At 51.4% G+C, this 20,459-nt stretch overlaps 1 protein-coding gene across 2 annotated transcripts in view; it reads right to left on the bottom strand.

The window, feature by feature from the left end:
- The window catches only part of MPPED1 (metallophosphoesterase domain containing 1), a 93,918-nt gene that overhangs the window by 51,344 nt on the left and 22,115 nt on the right, over positions 1-20,459 (bottom strand). For both annotated transcript variants that reach the window (XM_054470027.2, XM_054470028.2), the window contains exon 3: positions 19,512-19,693. In XM_054470027.2, the coding sequence (XP_054326002.1) occupies positions 19,512-19,693 (182 nt within the window). The remainder of the gene's footprint in view (positions 1-19,511; positions 19,694-20,459) is intronic.

Below are 20,459 nucleotides of genomic sequence, written 5' to 3'. Positions count from 1 at the left end.
CATGAGTTCGAGACCAGCCTGAGCAACATGGCAAAACCCCATCTCTACTAAAAATACAAAAATTAGCTAGGTGTGGTGGTGCGTACCAGTAGTCCCAGCTATTCAGGAGGCTGAGGTGGGAGGATCACCTGAGCCTGGAAAGTTAAGGCCGCAGTGAACCATGATGGAGCCCTATAACTTAATAGTACCAGTGTTCCTTTAAGATGAAGAATTTTGGGAGGCCAAAGCGGGAGGATCCCTTGAAGCCAGGAGTTCAAGACCAGCCTGGGAAACATAGTGAGACCTTGTCTCTATAAAAATTCAAAAAATAAGCTGGGCATGGTGGCACATGCCTATAGTCTCAGCTACTCAGGAGGCTGAGGTGGGAGGATTGCTTGAGCTCAGGAGATCAAGGCTGCAGTGAACCAAGAACACCACTGCACTCCAGCCTTGGCAACTGAGTGAGATCCTGTCTCTAAAAAGAAGAAAATAGGCTGGGCACGGTGGCTCACACCTGTAATCCCAGTACTTTGGGAGGCCAAGGAGGGCGGATCACCTGAGGTCAGGAGTTCGAGACCAGCCTGGCCAACACAGTGAAACCCCCTCTCTACTAAAAATACAAAAATTAGCCAGGCATGGTGGTGGGTGCCTGTAATCCCAGCTACTTGGGAGGCTGAGGCAGGAGAATCACTTGAACCAGGGAGGCAGTGAGAGGCTGCAGTGAGCCTAGATTGCGCCACTGCACTCCAGCCTGGATGACAGAGCGAGACTCTGTCTCAATAAACAAATAAATAAATAAATAAATATTTAAATTTTAAAAAAGAAAGTAGAATGGTGGATGCCAGGGGCTGGGGAGAGGAGGGAGGAAGTTGTTTAATGGATCGTTTCCATTTGGGAAGACAAAAAAAGTTCTAGAGAGGAAAGGCAGTGATGTTTGTACAACAATGTGAATGGTCTTAATGCCACTGAACTACACACTTTTAAAAGGCTAAAATGATCAATGTCATGTATATTTCACCACAATTTAAATAAATAATCTGGGGAGCCTGGATCCTACACAACTAGAAGTGTGAGCAGGCAGAAATGTAGGCTCTTGGAGCTCTGAGAGTTCTAGCAATGCAGTTTTTAAAATCTTAGAATCCTGGAAGTCAATCATTCTCATCTTGGAAATAAACAATTCTAGAATTGTAGAAGTCAACGAGGTTTAGGGATGAAAGAAGAGTAAATGGTCATCTAGAGTCCTGGCCCACCTCATCCCCCACACCCCCATCATCATCAGAAAATCCCACAGCAAAGCCACAGGACTGGAAGGCTATACCTGGTTCCAACTCACCAGGAAATTCCCAGCAAGGATTGCGCTGGGTTTGGCCAAAGGCCCTGGATTTTAAATGCATGGCTTCAGGGCCAGATATCTGGCCCTTGTGTCACTGAGTAAAAGGTGTCTTCTGGCTACAGAAAACCCATTTAAAGGGGCAGGGAGGTGTGGGGGCGGGCGGGGAAATGGCCCATAGCGATGTTCTTTGCAGTAGTAACTGAAATAAGTATTTAAAAATGAGTAAGACTGGCCGGGCACAGTGGCTCATGCCTGTAATCCCAGCACTTTGGGAGGCCGAAGTGGGCAGATCACTAGGTCAGGAGATAGAGACCATCCTGGCTAACACCGTGAAACCCCGTCTCTACTAAAAAATACAACAAATTAGCCGGGCGTGGTAGCGGGTGCCTGTAGTCCCAGCTACTCGGGAGGCTGAGGCAGGAGAATCACTTGAACCCAGGAGGCGGAGCTTGCAGTGAGCCGAGATTGAGCCACTGCACTCCAGCCTGGTGACACAGCGAGACTCAAAAAAAAAAAAAGTAAGACTAAAAGTTCCTGTTTTTAAAATATTTCTGGCTAGGTGTGGTGGCTCACACCCTTAATCTTGGCACTTGGGGAGGTCGAAGAAGGATTGCTTGAGCCCAGGAGTTTGAGACCAGCCTGGGAAACATAGGGAAACCTCGTCTCTACAAAAAATAAAAAAAGTAGCCAGGCATGGTGGCATGTGCCTGTGGTCCCAGCTACTTGGGAAGCTGAGGTGGGAGGATTGCCGAAGCCCGGGAAGTCGAGGCTGCAGTCAGCCGTGATCATGCCACTGCACTCCAGCCTGGGTGACTAAACAAGATTCTGTCTCAAAAAAGAATAAAATATTTATTCCTAAAGCCAAGGGTTTTAAGGCTAAATAAACATTTTGAATGTTAGGATACACTAAAATGAAATCGTCTTGCCCCTCTCTGTTTTTCATTTCCCCATTCCCCAGTTCTCTTTTTTGGCCCTAGTAAGTTCTGACTGGCCCCCTACAGTCCCTTCCTCTGTGGCCTAGGGTTGTGGAGGGAGACAGACACAGGCAGCTGAGGAGCAGCAGTGGGGAGGGTATTGAGTTCTACAGAACCACAGGCAGCAGTGCTGTTTCCTTTCCCTGGCCAGGAGTATGAGAGGTTCCACAAGATTGATAAAAGGGGGTGATCAGCTGGGTGCAGTGGCTCACGCCTGTAATCCCAGCACTTTGGGAGGCTGAGGCAGGCAGATCACCTAAAGGAGTTTGAGACCAGCCTGGCCAATATGGTGAAACCCCATCTCTACTGAAAATACAAAAATTAGCCAAGCGTGGTGGCGCATGCCTGTAATCCCAGCTACCAGCGAGGCTGAGGCAGGAGAATTGCTTGAACCTAGGAGGCAGAGGTCGCAGTGAGCCGAGATCTTGCCACTGCACTCCAGCCTGGGCAACAGAGCAAGACTCCGTTTCAAAAAAAAAGAAAGAAAAAGAAAAGAAAAATATAGGGAGATGATCACAGAAACTACAGAAACAGGTGTCCACAGTGGACAGCAGCTCCCTAGGCAGACAGGATCGGCACTCCGGCAGGAGCAGCCCACACAAGAAAGGCATAGAGGCGGGAAAACATCCAACAATGTGACAACTGCCCTGAAGCCTCGGACAGACAAAGGGGAGGGGTGGAGCCAGGCCTAGTAGGGACCATGGGGTCCCTGCCAGAGGCCTTGACCACAGGAGCAGTGCCTGGACTCACCTGGGACACAGGAGGGAAACCTCTGCAGAGTTTTAAGGGGGTGCGGCGCATGGTTGGATCAATGAACAAAAAACTTCTTTCAAACACCAACATGACAAATGTTAGTTTGGAAAGTGACTATTTTGAGAGGTTGGGATGTTACCAAAGAAAGCCTCGCTTTGTCAGCTCGATGCTTCCCCTTCAGGCTGTCAAACCAGCCCAGAATTAGCTCCAAACGGCCTTCCGCGAGCTCTCGGATCTTCATTTGCATCGTGCACACTCCGAAAGGTGTGAAATCCTTCTTCTTAAGAGAGATCAAAGAAACAAACCTATACACTTTTTAAAATCCGCTTTTCTTTTAAAAACAAATTTCAAAGAACTAAATTCTAACTTTTAAATGCACAATTTTAAAAAGCGGAAGTCCTCTTTGGATGATATTAATAGTAGTAATTAAAGCTACCACCAGCTGGGCGCAGCGGCTCACACCTGTAATTGCAGCATTTTGAGAGGCCGAGGCAGGTGGATCACGAGGTCAAGAGATTGAGACCATCCTGGCCAACATCGTGAAACCCAGTCTCTACCAAAAATACAAAAATTAGCTGGGTGTGGTGGCGCACACCTGTAGTCCCAGCTACTCAGGAGGCTGAGGCAGGAGGATCACTTGAACCCGGGAGGCTGAGGTTGTAGTGAACCGAGATGGCCCCACTGCACTCCAGCAAGACTCCATCGGAAAAAAAAAAAAAAAAAAGCCAGGCGCAGTGGCTCACACCTGTAATCCCAGCACTTTGGTAGGCCAAGGTGGGCGGATCACCTGAGGCTGGGAGTTCAAGACCAGCCTGACCAACATGGAGAAACCCCATCTCTGCTAAAAATACAAAATTAGCTAGGCGTGGTGGCGCATGCCTGTAATCCCACCTACTCGGGAGGCTGAGGCAGGAGAATCGTCTGAACCCGGGAGGCAGAGGTTGTGGTGAGCTGAGATGGCACCATTGCACTCCAGCCTAGGCAACAAGAATGAAACTCTGTCTCAAAAAAAAAAAGAAAGAAAGAAAGAAAGAGTCTACCATGAACTGAGCCATCTACTCTGTGCCAGGCACTTTTGATTTAGATGTGTTCATAAAATCACCACCACAGCAACAGCTGCCTGTGTTATGCATTTACCCCATGCCAGGCCCTATGATGAGCCCAGATCACCCACTGCCTCACTGAACTCTCCCAATATCAGCTCCTTTTGATAGATGAGAAAACTGAGGCTCAGAGAGCAGACAGAACATGCCCAAGGCCATATGGCTGGGAAGAGCAGAGCCAGGATCCAGACTCAAGAGGTCTCTCAGCACCCACGAGGCTAAGCAGAATCCCAGCTGCAATGCCTTATTTAATCCTCACGACAGCCCTCCAAAGCAAGGGTGTGGCCCCATTTTTTAGGTGAAGACACTGAGGCACAGGGGAGTGATGACCTTCTCAGGGCTGCCCAGCAGGCACGTGGCCAGGCAGGGCTGGGAGGGGGTCTGCCCATTCCTTTCCCCTGGCCCCTGTCTCATTCAGGAATTAAACTAGCCCAGGTCCATGGACATGACCACATCATGGCTCCCTCTGAAACCCAGATAAGCCCTGCAATGGGGGAGGCTCCAAAAGCCACAGAGAACACTGAGTGGGAGGGAGGTCACTGACATGTGAGAAGAACGGGGCTGGTCCCACTGAGGACAAGGGTTGGGGGGCTACGCCCTGCATGCCTCCTCCCCATGGTACTTGCTGGTGTCCCTGGCTCTACAAACCACCACCACCCGGCTGGGCCCGCCCATTCTGCAGCCTTATCCCTCCAGCTGCCTCCACTGCCTTTCTGCTTCTAGAATCCACCTCGCTCAGGAGGGATGGAAATAATGAAGAGTTTATGCTGCATCCACCTGGAACTTGCACTTCACGTGCATTATCTTGTTCGGGTCTCACCAAGGCCCTGTGAGAAACATCCCGTTACTTCCCCATTTTCCAAATGATAAAACTGAGGTCCAGGGAGGCTAAGTCACCTGCCCAAGGTCACACATCGAGGAGGCAAGGTGGCCCAGCTCTGGTTTCAGTTCAGAGTCTGAGCTCTCAACCATGTCCCCCTGACGCATGTGTGTGGCCCTCGGCACCCAACTCCCTCCCTCACTGGGTGGCAGGTGGAAGAGTTCCAGGGTGCGGGGATGGGGCCGAGCAGGGGATCGAGGCAGGTGGAGGCCTAGCGTATCCACAGTCTGCCAGGGCACACACAGGGCCAACATCTGGAACTCAGGGCCATAGGATAAGTGGATGAGTGCATTCCTTGACTTAGCCAATAACAACACTGAGAGCCTACTGTGGGGGGTTAGCACTGTCCGTGGTGCTGAAGATATGGCCGTGTACCTGACGATCCAGATCCCTGCCCTGGAGACCTGCATGACCTCCAGAAACCACCTCTCTGCACTGGGCCTCAGTCTCCTCATCTGTCAAGTGGAGACAATATACTCAGGGCCCAGGATGTTTGTTGCAAGGGATCAGTGAAAAAACAAAGTGAAAGTGCCTGTAAACTGTTAACTTCTGTCCAGAAGTCATTATTGCTGTTAAGCCCCCATGTGACTTGGATACTAGGCTTTGCAGCAAAAGTGTATTTCGAATATGAAACGTAGGATGTAAAAATCCCTATATCCCATCAGCAGCTGACACAGGACTTTTTTTTAGTTAGTCCTAAGCCTATAAAGCATTACTGCTGACCATAAATATCAAAACCGTCTTGGAAACGAAGAATTTGCTTAAAAAAAGAGAGAGAGAGTCAGGGGCTGGCAGGGGATTTTCCAGATACACAAGAGTAGTTCCCATATACAAAAGGTCTCCTTAGCTATTAAAAACAAATAAAAAATGTAGGGCTTGTGGCTCACGCCTGTAATCCCAGCACTTTGGGAGCCCAAGGTGGATCACTTGAGGTCAGGAGTTTGAGACCAGCTTGGCCAACATGGTGAAACCCCGTCTCTGCTAAAAATACAAAAATTAGCTGGGCATGGTGGCAGATGCCTGTAATCCCAGCTACTCGAGAGGCTGAGGCAGGAGAATCACTTGAACCCTGGAGGCAGAGGTTGCAGTGAGCTAAGATCATGCCATTGCACTCCAGCCTGGGCGACAGAGGGAGACTCTGTCTCAATAAATAAATAAATAAATAAACAAAGATTTTAAAAGAGCCTAGACCTTGGGTTGGAATCCTGACTCCACTTTTCTTTGCCGTTGACCTTAGGCAAGATTTCTCCTCCCTGAGCTCAGCTTTTGCATCTGCAAAGCAGAGACAGCAACAGCAGACACCTCCAGAGATGTCTAGATGTGTGGTCCAACGCAGCAGCCATGAACTCCCTGTGGACATTTAATTTCAAATCAGCTACAATGAAATAAAAATACAAAAGTCAGTTTCTCAGTCACACTAACTGAATTTTGAGTGCTCAATACCCACATGGGGGCTCGTGGTTACCACACTGGACAGCACAGATATACAGCCTCTCCACTCTCTCAGGAAGTTTGACAATGCTGGTGTCAGGCCCTGTTACTCAAAGTGTGATTCCCAGGATGGGCGCAGTGGCTTACGCCTGTAATCCCAGCACTTCGGGAGGCCAAGGCAGGTGGATCACTTGAGGTCAAGAGTTCAAGACCAGCCTCACCAACATGGTGAAACCCTGTCTCTAAATACAAAAATTAAAAATACAAAAATTAGCTAGGCGTGGTGGTAGGTGCCTGTAATTCCAGCTACTTGGGAGGCTGAGGCAGGAGAATTGCTTGAACCCGGGAAGCAGAGGTTGTAGTGAGCCGAGATCGCACCACTGCACTCCAGCCTGGGCAACAGGGCAAGACTTTGTCTAAAAAAATGTATATATATCAAAGTGTGCTCCCCAAGAGTCCTCGGGAGAACAGAGAAGGGGCATCCCCTGGGAGCTCGTTAGAAATGCAGAATGTCATGCCCTCCCGAGAGCTGTGTAATCTGCACTTGAGCACTGAAGTGTGAGACAGGCCAGTTGTGAGGATAAACGAGAGACCAGGAGGGGAGACACCCCTCTACATGAACAATAACAGCACCTGCTGGTTTCCACTCTCTCTAAGTGGCGATCATATTCTCCAAACGGAACTAGTCCCCGGGCTTCTGACAACATTTACGCTGAGTGCAGGTGCAGGAGGCAGGCAGGGGCAGGTTGCATAGACAGGGAGACGGTGGAAACTTCCAGACATTTCAGAAGTTTATGTGCACGCGGGGACACAGTATTTGAATTCTGTGCTGGCCAGGATTTTCTGGCTTGTTCATTATTCCTGTTCTGGAATAAAATCCTGTATGAAAATGACATTTTAAAAAATCTACAGGCTTGTTTCATATCCAAACACCTCTCTCCATGTTTGTGAAAAGAGAGAAAAAGCATGTCAGTAAGAAAACCTTGCTTCCACCAACTTCTGAACAACCAACCAGCAATTTCTCCCCAAAGGGTCCACAGCCTTGAATGAGCTGGAGAGAAGCGGCACAGGAAGAGGAAGACTCACACGACAGAACCTGGCACAGCCCCAGACCGCACGCTTGGCATACATCCTCTCTCATCCGCAGAACCACCAGCAGCGGGGAGGAAGGCACCGCCACCCTCCATTGCCCTCTGTCTCACACCTGGGAGTCAGGTGAGCCGCAAGTTAAGCCTACATGGTCCAACTTGGTCCCAGGCTACCACTTCCCCCTGTCCTGTCTCCATCGTGTCATGGTGTTTTCTTGTTTGCGTGGCTCTCAGGTGGAAGTCTTGCTTGATTTGCTGCCCACAGTATCTCTGGTGTCTGGCACAGGGTGTAGAACAACACAGGGGTGCCACAAATGTTTGTTGAGTGAATGAATGATTGCAAACCAAAGGCAAGTAGCAGCTTCAGCCTTGCGCTCTAGGTTAGCCTCACCCCTTGAGCTGGAAGGCCTGTGCTCATACTTCATGTGTCCAAGCACTGCCCAAATGCCCAGGCCGCCTTGCTTGCCACCTCCTGCATGAAGCCCTGCAAGCTTCCCTACTGGGTCCCATCCCCCATCTGGACTCAGCTTCTTCCACTCACTTGCTCAGACTCTCCGTGGAGTTCCAGCCACGTCCTCCCATGTGCCGTCAACACCCCCAACTCAGAGTTGCTGCCTCTGCCCAGACATGGGCATGGCTGGCTGCCTCCTTTCAGATCTTCATGCAAACATCACCTCAGCAGAGGGTCTGGTCCTTCCCCATCCCTTCATGTCCCCTCAGCCTGAACACCCCCATCATATGACAGCTGTTTATCCACAGCCTTCTCCCCTGACTCACAAAGGCAGGAACTAGTTTTGTTCACTGCTGCATCCCCAGTGCCTAGAATCATGCCCAGTGCAGAAAAAGTGCTCAGGAAACATCTGTTGAGTAAATAATCAAGTGCAACCTGGAAAACAAATACTAATAATGATGACTGGTTGGAGGCAGAGTTAAAAATGCATTAAAAGTAAACACCAGGCTGGGTGCGGTGGCTCATGCCTGTAATCCCAGCACTTTGGAAGGCCAAGGCAGGCAGATCGCTTGAGCCCAGGAGTTCAAGACCAGCCTGGGCAACATGGTGAAACCCCATCTCTACAAAAAATAGAAAAATCAGTTGGGTGTCGTGGTGCATGCCTGTAGTCCCAGCTACTAGGGGGGCTAAGGTGGGAGAATCACCTGATCCCAGGAGGTTGAGGCTGCAGTGAGCCATGATCACACCACTGCGCTCCAGCCTAGGACCCTGTCTCAAAGAAAAAAAAAAAAAATGTGAACACCAGGCTAGGCACAGTGGCTCATGCCTGTAATCCCAGCATTTTGGGAGGCCGAGGTAGGCAGATCACCTGAGCCCAGGAGTTCGAGACCAGCCTGGGCAAAATGGTAAAACCCCATCTCTAAAAAAAAATACAAAAATTAGCCAGGCATGGTGGTGCTTGCCTGTAGTCCCAGCTACTCGGGGTGAGGTGGGGGACTAAGACTGGAGGATTGCTTGAGCCCAGGAGGTCGAGGCTCCAGTAAGCAATTATTGTGCCACCGCACTCCAGACTGGGCAAAAGAGTAAGATCCCGTCTGCAAAAAAAAAAAAAAAAAAAAAAAAAAAGTAAACACCAGACAGCAAAGATATAGATAAGATGGCAGCAAGAGGGGGCAGGGTACGTGTGTCCCCAGGTTTTTCAGGAAGGAATGGAGATGTTGATTAACTTTAGGCTGTGTTAAGTCTGATACACAAATTAAAAATTTATGAGTAACTACTAAACAAATCAAAAAAGAATATGGAATTTCCAAACCAGTAGAGGCGAAAAAAAGAAACTTCAATCAATCAATCCAAAAGAAGGTGGAGGTGGGGGGGATAGAAAGCACAAAATGAATGACAGAAATGGGCATGTTTTATATACCAGGAAACTAAATAAATATTTGTTGTTATTATCCAAATACAAAAGGCTTTACCAAGGTCCTTCCACACAGAAACAAGGAGGACACAGGAATAGGGCTTCAAGGTACTCCCAGTGGAATGAGATGGATGTCAAACATGCTACAGAGGACCAATCAGAGGAGCTGGCACATCTCCCAATAATCAGGGCCATTAGTCAAATTAGCTTCTTTGCTTTGGTCCCCAGGAAGCTCAGACCCTAGTTTCCCACTTACAGCCCACATAGCACTGGGTACTGGAATTCTAGGCCCTCCATCTGAGCTACTCTCCCTTTTTTTTCAACACTGGCTTTTAATTTATCATCAATATTCTACCCATTTTACTATTTTTGTCATTTTTATAAACTATCTCCAACTCTTTTACACAAAATGAGATATAAACAAGCAAACAAAAAATCCAAGTGAATAACAAACTACACAAAATTAAGCCACACAAGAACTTTCAGACAGCCCAGGACTTTCAGAGAAATTAATCTCTCTATGCTGCTTAGATTTTTTTTTTAGTTTTTAATTTTAAGGCAGAGATACTTAGGATGATGGTCTTCAAAAAAAAATAAAGAAAGAAAGGGCCAGGCATGGTGGCCTATGCCTATAATCCCAACACTTTGGTAGGCCGAGGCAGGTGGACCACCTGAGGTCAAGAGTTCGAGACCAGCGTGGCCAACATGGTGAAACCCCATTTCCACAAAAAATACAAAAAGTAGGCGCGGTGGCTGGCTCCTGTAATCCCAGCTACTCGGGAGGCTGAGGCAGGAGAATCATTTGAACCCGGGAGGGGGAGGTTGCAGTGAGCCGAGATCACGCCACTGCACTCTAGCCTGGGTGACAGGGCGAGACTCCATCTCAAAAAAAAAAAAAAAAAGAAAGAAAGAAAAAAACACCACTGCATAACATGTTTGATACACACACACACACACACACACACACACACACACACACCAGTGGGTCTCATTTCATTTCCAAAGCCATTTTGTTGTAAATAGATAATTATCACTTAAGCATACCTTTCAAGCGGTTTATACATTAACATGAAAATACTGTAATTATGGCTGGCCAAAATCACTTGACTACAACTTAGAATTCTAGATTTTTCATCTTTCTTAGAAGTTAATTTTCTTCCTTTTAGCCCCTAAAATACAGCATGGCTTGTGAGGAATTTTTTTGATGAAGAATATAGAAAAGTAATTTTTTAAATGAAGACCAAACCTCTGCTGCACAAGCCATCCATTTTCCATCTGAGCATTGATCTCACTCTCCAGGTGGTCACTCAGTTTATCAATCACACTTGCCATGGGACTACACAACCAAAATCCCTGGACACCAACAGCTCCCCACCAGAGAGTGCCGGAGGTGACAAGAGGCTCCAGAGTTTAAAAGTAAAATTATTTTTAAAATATTCAATCTCGAGTCTTTGCAAGAATAACAATGTGTGTCTAGAAATGTCTGAATCAGGCCGTCGCACCAGAATCCATCTTGTCTGCTGTATACTTTCAGAGAGAATTCTTGTTGGCTCTTTAAAAAAAAAAGTTGGTTGGACTTTTTTTTATCAAAGTGACCACATCATAAAATTTGTCTTCTCTTTCCTCATTCCTTTAACAAATATTTGTTAAATGCCCACCTCATGCCAGGCTGCCAGGCCCTAAGGATACCAGGTCAGCCATCTCCCTCGCCCCTAACTCCATACCCCACCAGCAAATCCTGTTGATTCCACTTCCAAACCAGAGCCAAGCCTCTACTGCATTCTCCCTGGGCCACCTCCAGGTCCAGTCTGAGCTACCCTGGCCTCTCGCAAACACCTGCACCAACATCTCCTGGTACCCTGGCATCCTCTCCTGCCTGCCACTGTCAGGCTCCACCCAGAAGGGTCCTTCAGAAACCCGAATCAGACCTTGTCCTCTCTGCCTAAGCCCCCCAGTGGCCTCTAGAATAAAATCCATGCCCTCGTCCCAGCTGGTCAGCGGCCCAGGATCACCAGGATCAGGCCCACAGGCCTCCACTGTGCAGCAGGAATTCACAGCTGGGTCCTTCTCCGTGCACAACCCTCCCAGGGGGGGTCTTCCCCAGCCATATGTCAAGAAACTTTTCACCCCAGTAACCACCAGCCTACCCTGTGGATTGATCAATTCTCTTCACTCTGCTTGCTATTTACCACCTATGACTGCATTCACCCTCAGGCCGCCCAGGCAGGGACACTTCTGTGCCATCCATCACTGAATCTCCAGCACCAAAGCAATGAACAGAGTAGCCCCTCACACTGTGTTGACTGAGATGCGTGTAGACCCCTGCCCTGGTCCCTAGCACTCACAGCCCCGTGGGAGAGGTGAGAGCTCCACTAACCCATGCTGGGGGCTCTGACGTTGGGAGGTACGTGAACCAGCAGCGCCCTAAGTGCCAGGAGGGGCTGAGTTCACACAGGGTGCACACACGGTCTCATCTCATTGAGGTGGACACTCCATGAGGGAGAAGGGAGGCCAGCTGGCTGATGAGGGCAGAGCCAGAAGTGGCCCCACGTCCCTGACCTCCAGTGCTTGGTGCCCTGCACTGGGGAGAGGCTGCAAGTCCCGACAGAGCCAGCTTGAGGCCTGATGGACTGCCCCTGCAGAGCTTGGCACCCCATTCCCAGGAAGACTCCAGTCCCACCTGACCGTACCCTCCATGCATAGAGAATAGCTCCACCTCCCGGAGGCAAGAGCAGCCCCGCACTGGGGCGGGTGCCCAGGTACCAGCTCTAGGTCCTGACCTATAACAGAGGGTGCCTGCCCAGCACACTCTGCAGCAGTCAGAAGGGGCAGCCACGGGGCAGGATCTTGCAGTGCTCAAGTCAGGAAAGGGAGGAAGAGCGAGGTGCACCCAGGCAGGAAGGAGCACGGGAGAGAAGGAGGGAGCTTGTGCATGCTGTTCATTGGATGGGGACGTGGGAAGAAGGGAGGGAAAAAATAAAGAAATGAAACAAAAGCAGGGACTTGCACAAGCTGCCGGGGACAGACAGCCATGAACTCTGGGATGGTGACCTTCCCCATCTGCATCCAAGGTTGGTCTCCGCCCCCTCAAGAAGAGAGGAGGCCAGAGAGTAGACTGGAAAGAACAGACAAATTATGAGAGGGACGTGGAGGGAGATCAACCACCAGCTTGCGCCAGAAAGTACTTGTTTCCCACACATGATCCTAATTACTGTGCCTGTGAGCTGCCTCCTGCTCCTGCAAGGGGAGGGCAAGGCCCCACCTGCTCCTTTCTGAAGCCCCCGATCTCCACTTGGAACCTTGAACAGAGAAGGTGCCCATTCCGCCGGCAGGCGCCCTGGGATTAAATCACAAAGAGGCAAAACGATTGTGTGTGGCCCATTTCCAGGCAAAGCTCCTGCAGCCTCGGGCCTTCCACGCAGTAGCAAATGAGGCAAGAACCAAAGAAACTGCCTTGACGCAAATTCTCCATTTCCCTTTCTCCCCCTTCCTCCCTCACGGATTTTAATTAAGGGTTTACTTGCAAAAGACCTAGTTCTATTTCACTAAATCCTTCGACCCCTTTTATATTGTCTCATATATCGTGTTATGCTCAGGCGCCAGTACGAAGTTAATTATAACTTCTAAATACTCCATTACCAGGCCCTCATCTTCCTCCCCTGCCTGAGTCTGCTAAGGGTAGTGCCACTTAATTAATGGGCCCATCATGTGCTTTACAGACCACGCTTTTTCAACAAACACCCCTGGGCACCTCGGTGCCAGGCTTGGCTGGGCTCTGAGGACTTGTGCTGACCAGGGTATGGTCTCGGCCCTGGAGAGGCTCACAGATGCTGCAGGAGGAAGGGGGGCCAGTAGGCTGGCACACAGAGCACTCACAGCAGCTCAGCAGGTGACACAGTGAGCAGAGGGGACAGTGGGCAGGACAGACGATAGCAGTGTCAGAATCACAATAGATGACTGCAGACATCAGCCTCAAAGGGAAAGGAGAGGGGACACAGGAGCCCAGACTGAGAGGGTCCCAAACGCCACAGTGAAGTGCTTCATCTTACTACGTAGCCTAAGGGGATGGTCAGAGGTTTGGGAGTTCAGTTTGGGATAGAACTATTCTAAAACCCTGGCAGACACCCAGGAGGAGGTGTTTTGTAAGAAGACTAGACAATGCAGTGGCTGGATGAGAGAGATGGAGGCATTCTGCTGGTCTGGGTGGAGCGAGAGCTTGGGGGTCTGAGTGATTAGTTATCATTTGTAAAGAAGGTGGCTGAGAGGCCTAAGGATGGACCCTAGGAGTAGCCCCCTTCGGTGGCAGGAGGGGAATGACGAACAAAAGGAGGAGATGGAAAAGGGCCCTGGAGAGGGAGGCCACATGGAGGCTGTGGCAGAACCCACGCTAGCAGAACCTGCGTCCAGCATCAGGTGCCGCAGAGCTGAGGGGAGGAGAGGCCGGCCAGTACAAAGCCACCTGTGGCCTCTGGCAGTCACTCCCGAGGGTGGCACAGGGTCCTCAGGCTGTGGGGGCTAGGGATGCAGTGAGGGCTGCAGAGGCTGCAGACTTCCTGTGGCTGGGGGTGGGGAGGCCAGCCTGGCACCTGCCAGTCACAGAGAGGAAAATTTCTGGCATCTTGTAAATCCCAGCTCAGGAACTGACAGTTCTTGCAGGCATGGCTGTCATTCAGAGACGGCAGCAGAATTTGGACCTGGCATTCTTGCCTTGGGAAAGATGTGGGCAGTGCCAGGGCCTTGGGGTCAGTGGCTGCTGCCTCTGCAAGGCATCCTGGGAGGAGGGTACTTGCTCAGCCTCCCCTCCTGCCCTCAGCACCCTGGCCTCCAGGGGGGCCTGCATGCTAGCACATTTCATCAGGTCCGGAGCACCTGTGGCCCCAGCTTCTAGCCTCGTCCTTGAGACCCCAACTCAACTTACGCTCCCTGAGTCTTCTCAGATCACTTCCCAAGTCCTGTGTGGCAACAGCGATGGCTCACACTGGTCTATGTCACAGCACTGCCCTCCTTGAAGCCCCCATTTACTGGTGGCCCACCCAGCAACATTCAGGCATGCCCTGCCCTGCTGGGGTCACCATGGCCAGCTGACAGACAGGGCTGTGTCAGCGGGGTCAGCATGCCATTCATGGCTGCACATTCCTCTCTGTCCAGGGCTCCCCTGGCTGGCACTGGGCATGAAGCCTTGACCCTCCCCTCCCGGGGCTGACAGTGAGGGTGGGAGACACGCCCCCGCTGCAAGGTGAGAGCCACCAGCAGAGCCCAGACCAGGAGCTCTGGGTGTAAAGAGGAGGACGGAACGGCTCTGCCCAGCGGGGTGGGGGAGGCTTCACAAGGGGCAGCTCTGGAGGGGTGAGTGGAGCATGGGCCCAGGACCAGGGAGGGGAGCTTGTTCTATGAGTGAGGAGTCCAGCTGGCCGGTGTGGCTGGAAGGAAATGGTGCTGCTGGTGTTGAAGTTGAGGAGTCTGTTTTGTGTGGGGCAAGGATCTGGGAGCGGCAAGTTGATCACCATGACAGATGTTTCACAATGACAGGGCTCCCGTGGTGCCCGGACTGTGCAAAGCGCTGCATGGGAATACTATTCATCAACCCTCCCCCACAGCCCTAGGGCAAGAAAATAATTCTCCTCGTTCTACAGGCGAGGCACAGAGAGGTTGAGAGACTGAACTGAGGTAACACAGCAAAGAAGAGGAGGAAACAGGGGTGAAGACAGCTGCCTGGCCTCCAGCCGCCCCACCTCCCTGCACTGGCACCGCTGACTGATCCATCCAGGCTGTGAGCTCCCTGTGGCTGGTGAGGAGCAAGGAACCACCTGCACATTCTTTGCCATTTTCAGCAAGTTTTGCTTTTGTGTTCACTCTTTGTAGCTGGAGAACATGTCCTTATCAATTTTTTAGCTGCTTACTCGACATTTACAAATCAAGCTGCCGCTTCTATTTCATGAACACATTTGGGATATTAATGGCCAAGGGGAAAGAGGGGCTGCTCAGAGGGACTCTTTCATCCCAACCCGTCCCCCTCCAATGAATGCAGACCCAGACAGAAGCCTGCAAATGGGCAACGCATGGACACAAGTCACAGCCGAGCTGAGAGCAACGCACCTCACAGCAAGTTAGAGTCCGCAGGAATTTAGCCACGCAGAGCCTGGTTAGGTGCCTTGTCTTGTCTTAGATGGTGGGTCTTTATTAATTTTTTAAATCTCTTCCTGTCTGTCTGGAGGTGGCTCCCAGAATATGATTTCAAATGCTTTTTTCCATGAGATCAATGAACAGGGAAGGAGCAAGTTGTGAATTTCAAATCTATAACTTTCTCATCCAGGAGAAGGGGCTGAGCCAGTGGGTGGGTGAGGGGCAAGATGATGAGGTGGGTGTGCAAAGGTCTCCCACCCTGTCGGCTGGGGAAGGGGCTCATGGAGGCCCTTGAGTGGCTGGATGACGCCAGGATTGACCCAAGGCCCAGCGCTGTCCCATCCCTCCTGGGACACACTTGGCACCAGACGCCCAGGAGCATTGCCTTTGTTTGAAATTACCAGAAAAACACACCCCTCCCCCATAGAAAATCAGATACAGAGAGAGAGAGAGACAATCCTAAAGCAGAAGGTAAAACCCCATGACCCCACCACCCAGACATCGACTCTGGAACATTCTGGAGCTTTAGCCCTCGCCGGGTACACTCTGGTTCTACAATCCATCATGGCCTTTGAAAAGCTTTCTAAAGGTCATCCCGATTCAAAAACCTTCCCAAAGCTCCTCCTGCCCTTAGGATCAGCCCCACACTCCTGTCCCAGGCCCAGGAGACCTGTGTGGACCAGTGCCTGCCCCGCTGCCCTGCTTCTCCCACTTCCCAACGCTCCCAGTGCTCTCTGCTCCCACCCCAGGGCCCCTGCAGCCTCCGCGTCCTCTGCCTGGAACGGGTCCTGCCCAGAGCTGCACAAGGCTGCCTCATTCTCACCCTCAGGCCTGGCCCAACATCCCCTCCTCAGGGAGGCCTTCCATGCCCACCCAGCTGAATGACCATCACCACACGTCCCCAGGTGGGTCCCAGACAGACCCCATAGCTCTCTCTAATGAACGGCTCCCGTGCCGCCCTCATGGCCATGGAGCCACCGTCCCCTCGCATCAGGCCGAATGGGGCCCTGCGTGCTCAGGGCCTACTGTTACCCCAGGGCTTGCAACACACCTGGCACCTCGTGGGCTCTCAGTGAGGCTCAGCAATAGGATGACGGAATGTTTCTTTCCAGTCTCTTTTTCTCTGTGTCTGTTGTGGGGAGGGCGGTTGCTAGCTGAGACCACACGTCCACATCTCTCAGGAACTCCACATGCCGTAACACACGTGTTGTTCCACTGCCTTCCCTGCCAATTCAACCTCAAGGTTCAGGTCCAATGTCTTCCTCCCAACACCCCACCCCTACCCAGGGGAGCCCAGATCTGGTAGACGCCAGTTCACGGGGGCAATCATAACAGGTACACAGCACTTCACAGTTTGCAAGGTGATTCTTTCCTCCATTCCAACAGAGCCTCAAAACAACCTTTGGAGGGATGCGAGGCAGGGGAGCCTAACCGCTCCCTTTTAAAATGAGGCCCAGAGGGGCTACGTGCTGCTGTGGTCACCCAGGCAGGAAGCAGATCCAGACTCCAAACAGCATCGTCCACACCCTTACTTCCAATTAGGGAGGCTTCACCTCAAGAAGGAGAGGCAACACAGAGCTATACCAAGAGTTCAGCACTGGGGTCCAACTGCCCAGTTCTGCCATTTACAAGCTGTGTAACTTTGAGTAAGTGACTTCACTTCTCTGGGCCTTGGTTTTCTCCTCTGTAAAATGGGAATGATAATAGCTCCTGCCTCATTGTCAGGAGGATTAAATGAGTTACTAATACACGCGAAGGGTATAGAACAGCACCCAGCACATACTAAATGCTCGGTAAACTTGAGCTTCATAGAAAAAAATGCCCCTTTCCAAAGGCACCGAATAGGTGCACAGTCCATCTCTCAGCCATGATCACCAAACTCTGGGGACCTGGCCCACCGGCCAACCAAGGTGTCTCGCTTTGTGCAGTGGGTGAGTTCCCAAAATACCAGCGGCAAATGGGCTTCAATTCACACTCTCACCCCCATGCAAATGCTCCTCCTCCCTCAGTCTGAAGCCCATTCCTCCTTGAGTGAGGGTCCTGACATCTGCAAACACTTCCAGGCAGCAAAGGGGCGAGGCCTGAGGGAAAGAACCTTTTCTATTTTTTTTTTAATTGTAAAAAACAAACAATTTATTACACTGTACTTGTTCTTCAGCTTCCTTTTAAAATTTCAATGGTAGGTTCAACAGCTCTTTTTATATCTAAAAATATAGAAGACCCCTTTACAAGTTGTAAGTTCACACTTTCCACCCATCATGGGCACCTGGAAGGCCAAGCTGTGTGTGAGAGACAGTCCCTACCCTTCAGAACCTCCATTCTCCTCTGTCAAATAGGGACGCAAATGGTAGCCACCTCAAGTAGCTGTTCCCAAATTCAACAAAGCAGAGGTGGTAAGAGCCGGCCACCCCATGCCTGGCACACAGTGGGGGACTGGCCCACAGCGACTCCAGTCTCTCTGCCTTGGAAACGGCCTCTTGACTCCACCAAGTGGAACCTCCTGTCTTTTGAAACCCGCAGCAGATGGGACAAGCAGTCTCCCTCGGGGAAGGGGCCCCTCCTGGGAGGCAGCCCAGACCTGGAGCCAGTGTGGGCAAGGGGAGAATCCGAGAGAAGGACTTCAGGAGCCCTATCCCCTAGCCTGTACTTCCTGCAGCCCAAACGGGGCCTTTGATTAGAATTTCCCGTTTGAAAAATCAATATTTAAAGCCCTCTGCCTGCCAAACAGAAGGGAAGGCCTTGCTTGTAAATATTTGTCTCGCCTGGCAGAGTCGGGCCCCTGGCTCGCCGCGGCTGCCCTGCCTTACTCCTGGCCCTCTGCTTGCGCAGTCCCAGCCAACTGCACAGCGGGACGCCCCTGGGGAGGCAGAAGGGACCGTCTGGCAGCCACGTGGGGCTGTGCAGGAAGGTGAGCGGCCCCACACCCACGCCTCCACGGCAGTAGGCCTGGGTGCTGGGCTGCACAGGGGCCGTCCATCTGTCTTCGCAGGGTGGGGACGGAGATGTCTCACTGTGAGATTTCTCTGGATTCCAAGGCAAGTGAGTTTTCCCAGGGGGTCCCCCAGGTTTGTTTCTTATTTTTGAAAAAAAGCACAAAGACAAAACCCAGGGGATGTGCTTATAAATCATCACCCACCATGGCACAGTGCATGGGAAAGGGCTCTGCTGCTGAGACCAGCAGCTGCTCACATCTGGCCCCTGGAGAAACTATCTCCATGGCAGTGGGTGACTGAGCTAGGATGAACCAGCTGAGCACCTACCCTGGCACCACCATTCTCCCTGTCATTCATTCATTCACCCACTCAGCCATTCATTCATTCATTCATCAATTTCTTTTCTTTTGAGACAGAGTCTCACTCTGTTGCCCAGGCTGGAGTGCAGTGGAGTGATCTGGGCTCACTGCAACCTCCGCCTCCCAGGTTCAAGCGATTCTCCTGCCTCAGCCTCCCATGTAGCTGGGATTACAGGCGCCTGCCACCACGCCCAGCTAATTTTTGTATTTTTAGTAGAGATGGGGTTTCACCATGTTGGCCAGGCTGGTCTCAAACTCCTGACCTCAGGTGATCCACCTGCCTCGGCCTCCCAAAGTGCTGGGATTACAGGCGTGAGCCCCTGCACCCGGCCTCATTCATCAATTATTTATTGAGGCCCTACCTTTGCCAGGCACTGGCGCCTGGACACACAAATGGACAAAGACATGAGCAAAGTCCCTTTTGGAGGGGGTTTTCCAGGCCAAAAAAGAAATCCCACAAACAAATGGAAAATCACAACCAAGAGAGATGCTGGAAGAGGAGAGGTCCAAGGTGGATGGGAGAGAAAGGGGCACCTGCTCTGAGAGGTCAGGGAGGGTGACCAGGCAGGCACACGCCAAGGAGGGGGCCCGGGCAGCGCAGGAGTGAAAGGCAGGGAGGCAGCCTTGGGAGCTGGTGGGATCCCCCTTCCTGCTCAGCACAGCCGCCCGCTCTGGGCAGGAGGGACCTACCCAGCCACTCGTTGAACTTCTTCACCTCGCTCGGGAGCCCCAGCTCAGTGAAGTCCCCAGCGTGGATCAGCACGTCACCATACGGCATCTGGATGGGGTCCGTCCTCGAGTGGGTGTCAGAGACGCAGACGAAGCGGGTGTAGCCTGGAGGCTTGGGGGCATCGTGAGGCACCGGGTCCACCCTGCGGGGAGAGATGACACTGCGGGTCAGGAGGCCATGGAGCCGCGAGCCGGCAGGTGGTGTGTCTGCAGCCCCATCCACCACAGCTCACAGCCCCATCAATCCCGCTCAGATCCACCAGACCAAGGACTGGACGCCCAGCCTTCCCAGGGGTCCACCCCAGCCCGAATGCTGACTTCTCTCATCTTCAGCCAGGCAAAGCATGTTTGGACTCCAAGCCTCAGTTTCCCTGTCTGTAACATGGAAACGTCGGGTTGGGGGGCTGTTGGGAAGGTTAAAGGGAGTGAGAAGCGGGTGCAGCAAGCATCTGCCCTCTGAGCTGAGGTGCTGCACAGCTTCCAGCCTTTTGTTCGTTATCACCCCCAGAGTGGCCTTTTCAATATGTCTTTTATTTTCCTCTACTCACTTCCCTCTCATGAAGCTTTAGCATCACAGAGATGCTGTACGTGTGTTTAGGTACCTCATGTCCACCTCTGCTTTAGACAGAAGAGCAAGATGTTTTTTTCACTCCCCAAGCACCAGATTTTACCCCTTAGGGGCGCTATGGCCCCCACTGAAACCACATGGAGTAAAAGCCTATGGTCGGGAGATGAGGACGACTGCCCAGGCTGTGCAGGGCACGTCCGCCAACGCAGGACAGCGGCACGGGAGGGGGAGTTTCAGGAGAACGTGTGAAATAAAGACCCTAAAGGAAAGGTGTCCATTTTTCAAAACTGTAAGACAGTGTGATCATTTCTAGACCAAGGGCCTTCCAGGGCTGTGTCAGA

Source organism: Pongo pygmaeus, chromosome 23, assembly GCF_028885625.2.
Source record: "Pongo pygmaeus isolate AG05252 chromosome 23, NHGRI_mPonPyg2-v2.0_pri, whole genome shotgun sequence".
NCBI classification, from domain to species: domain Eukaryota; kingdom Metazoa; phylum Chordata; class Mammalia; order Primates; family Hominidae; genus Pongo; species Pongo pygmaeus.
This window is presented reverse-complemented; position numbering and strand designations above follow the sequence as displayed.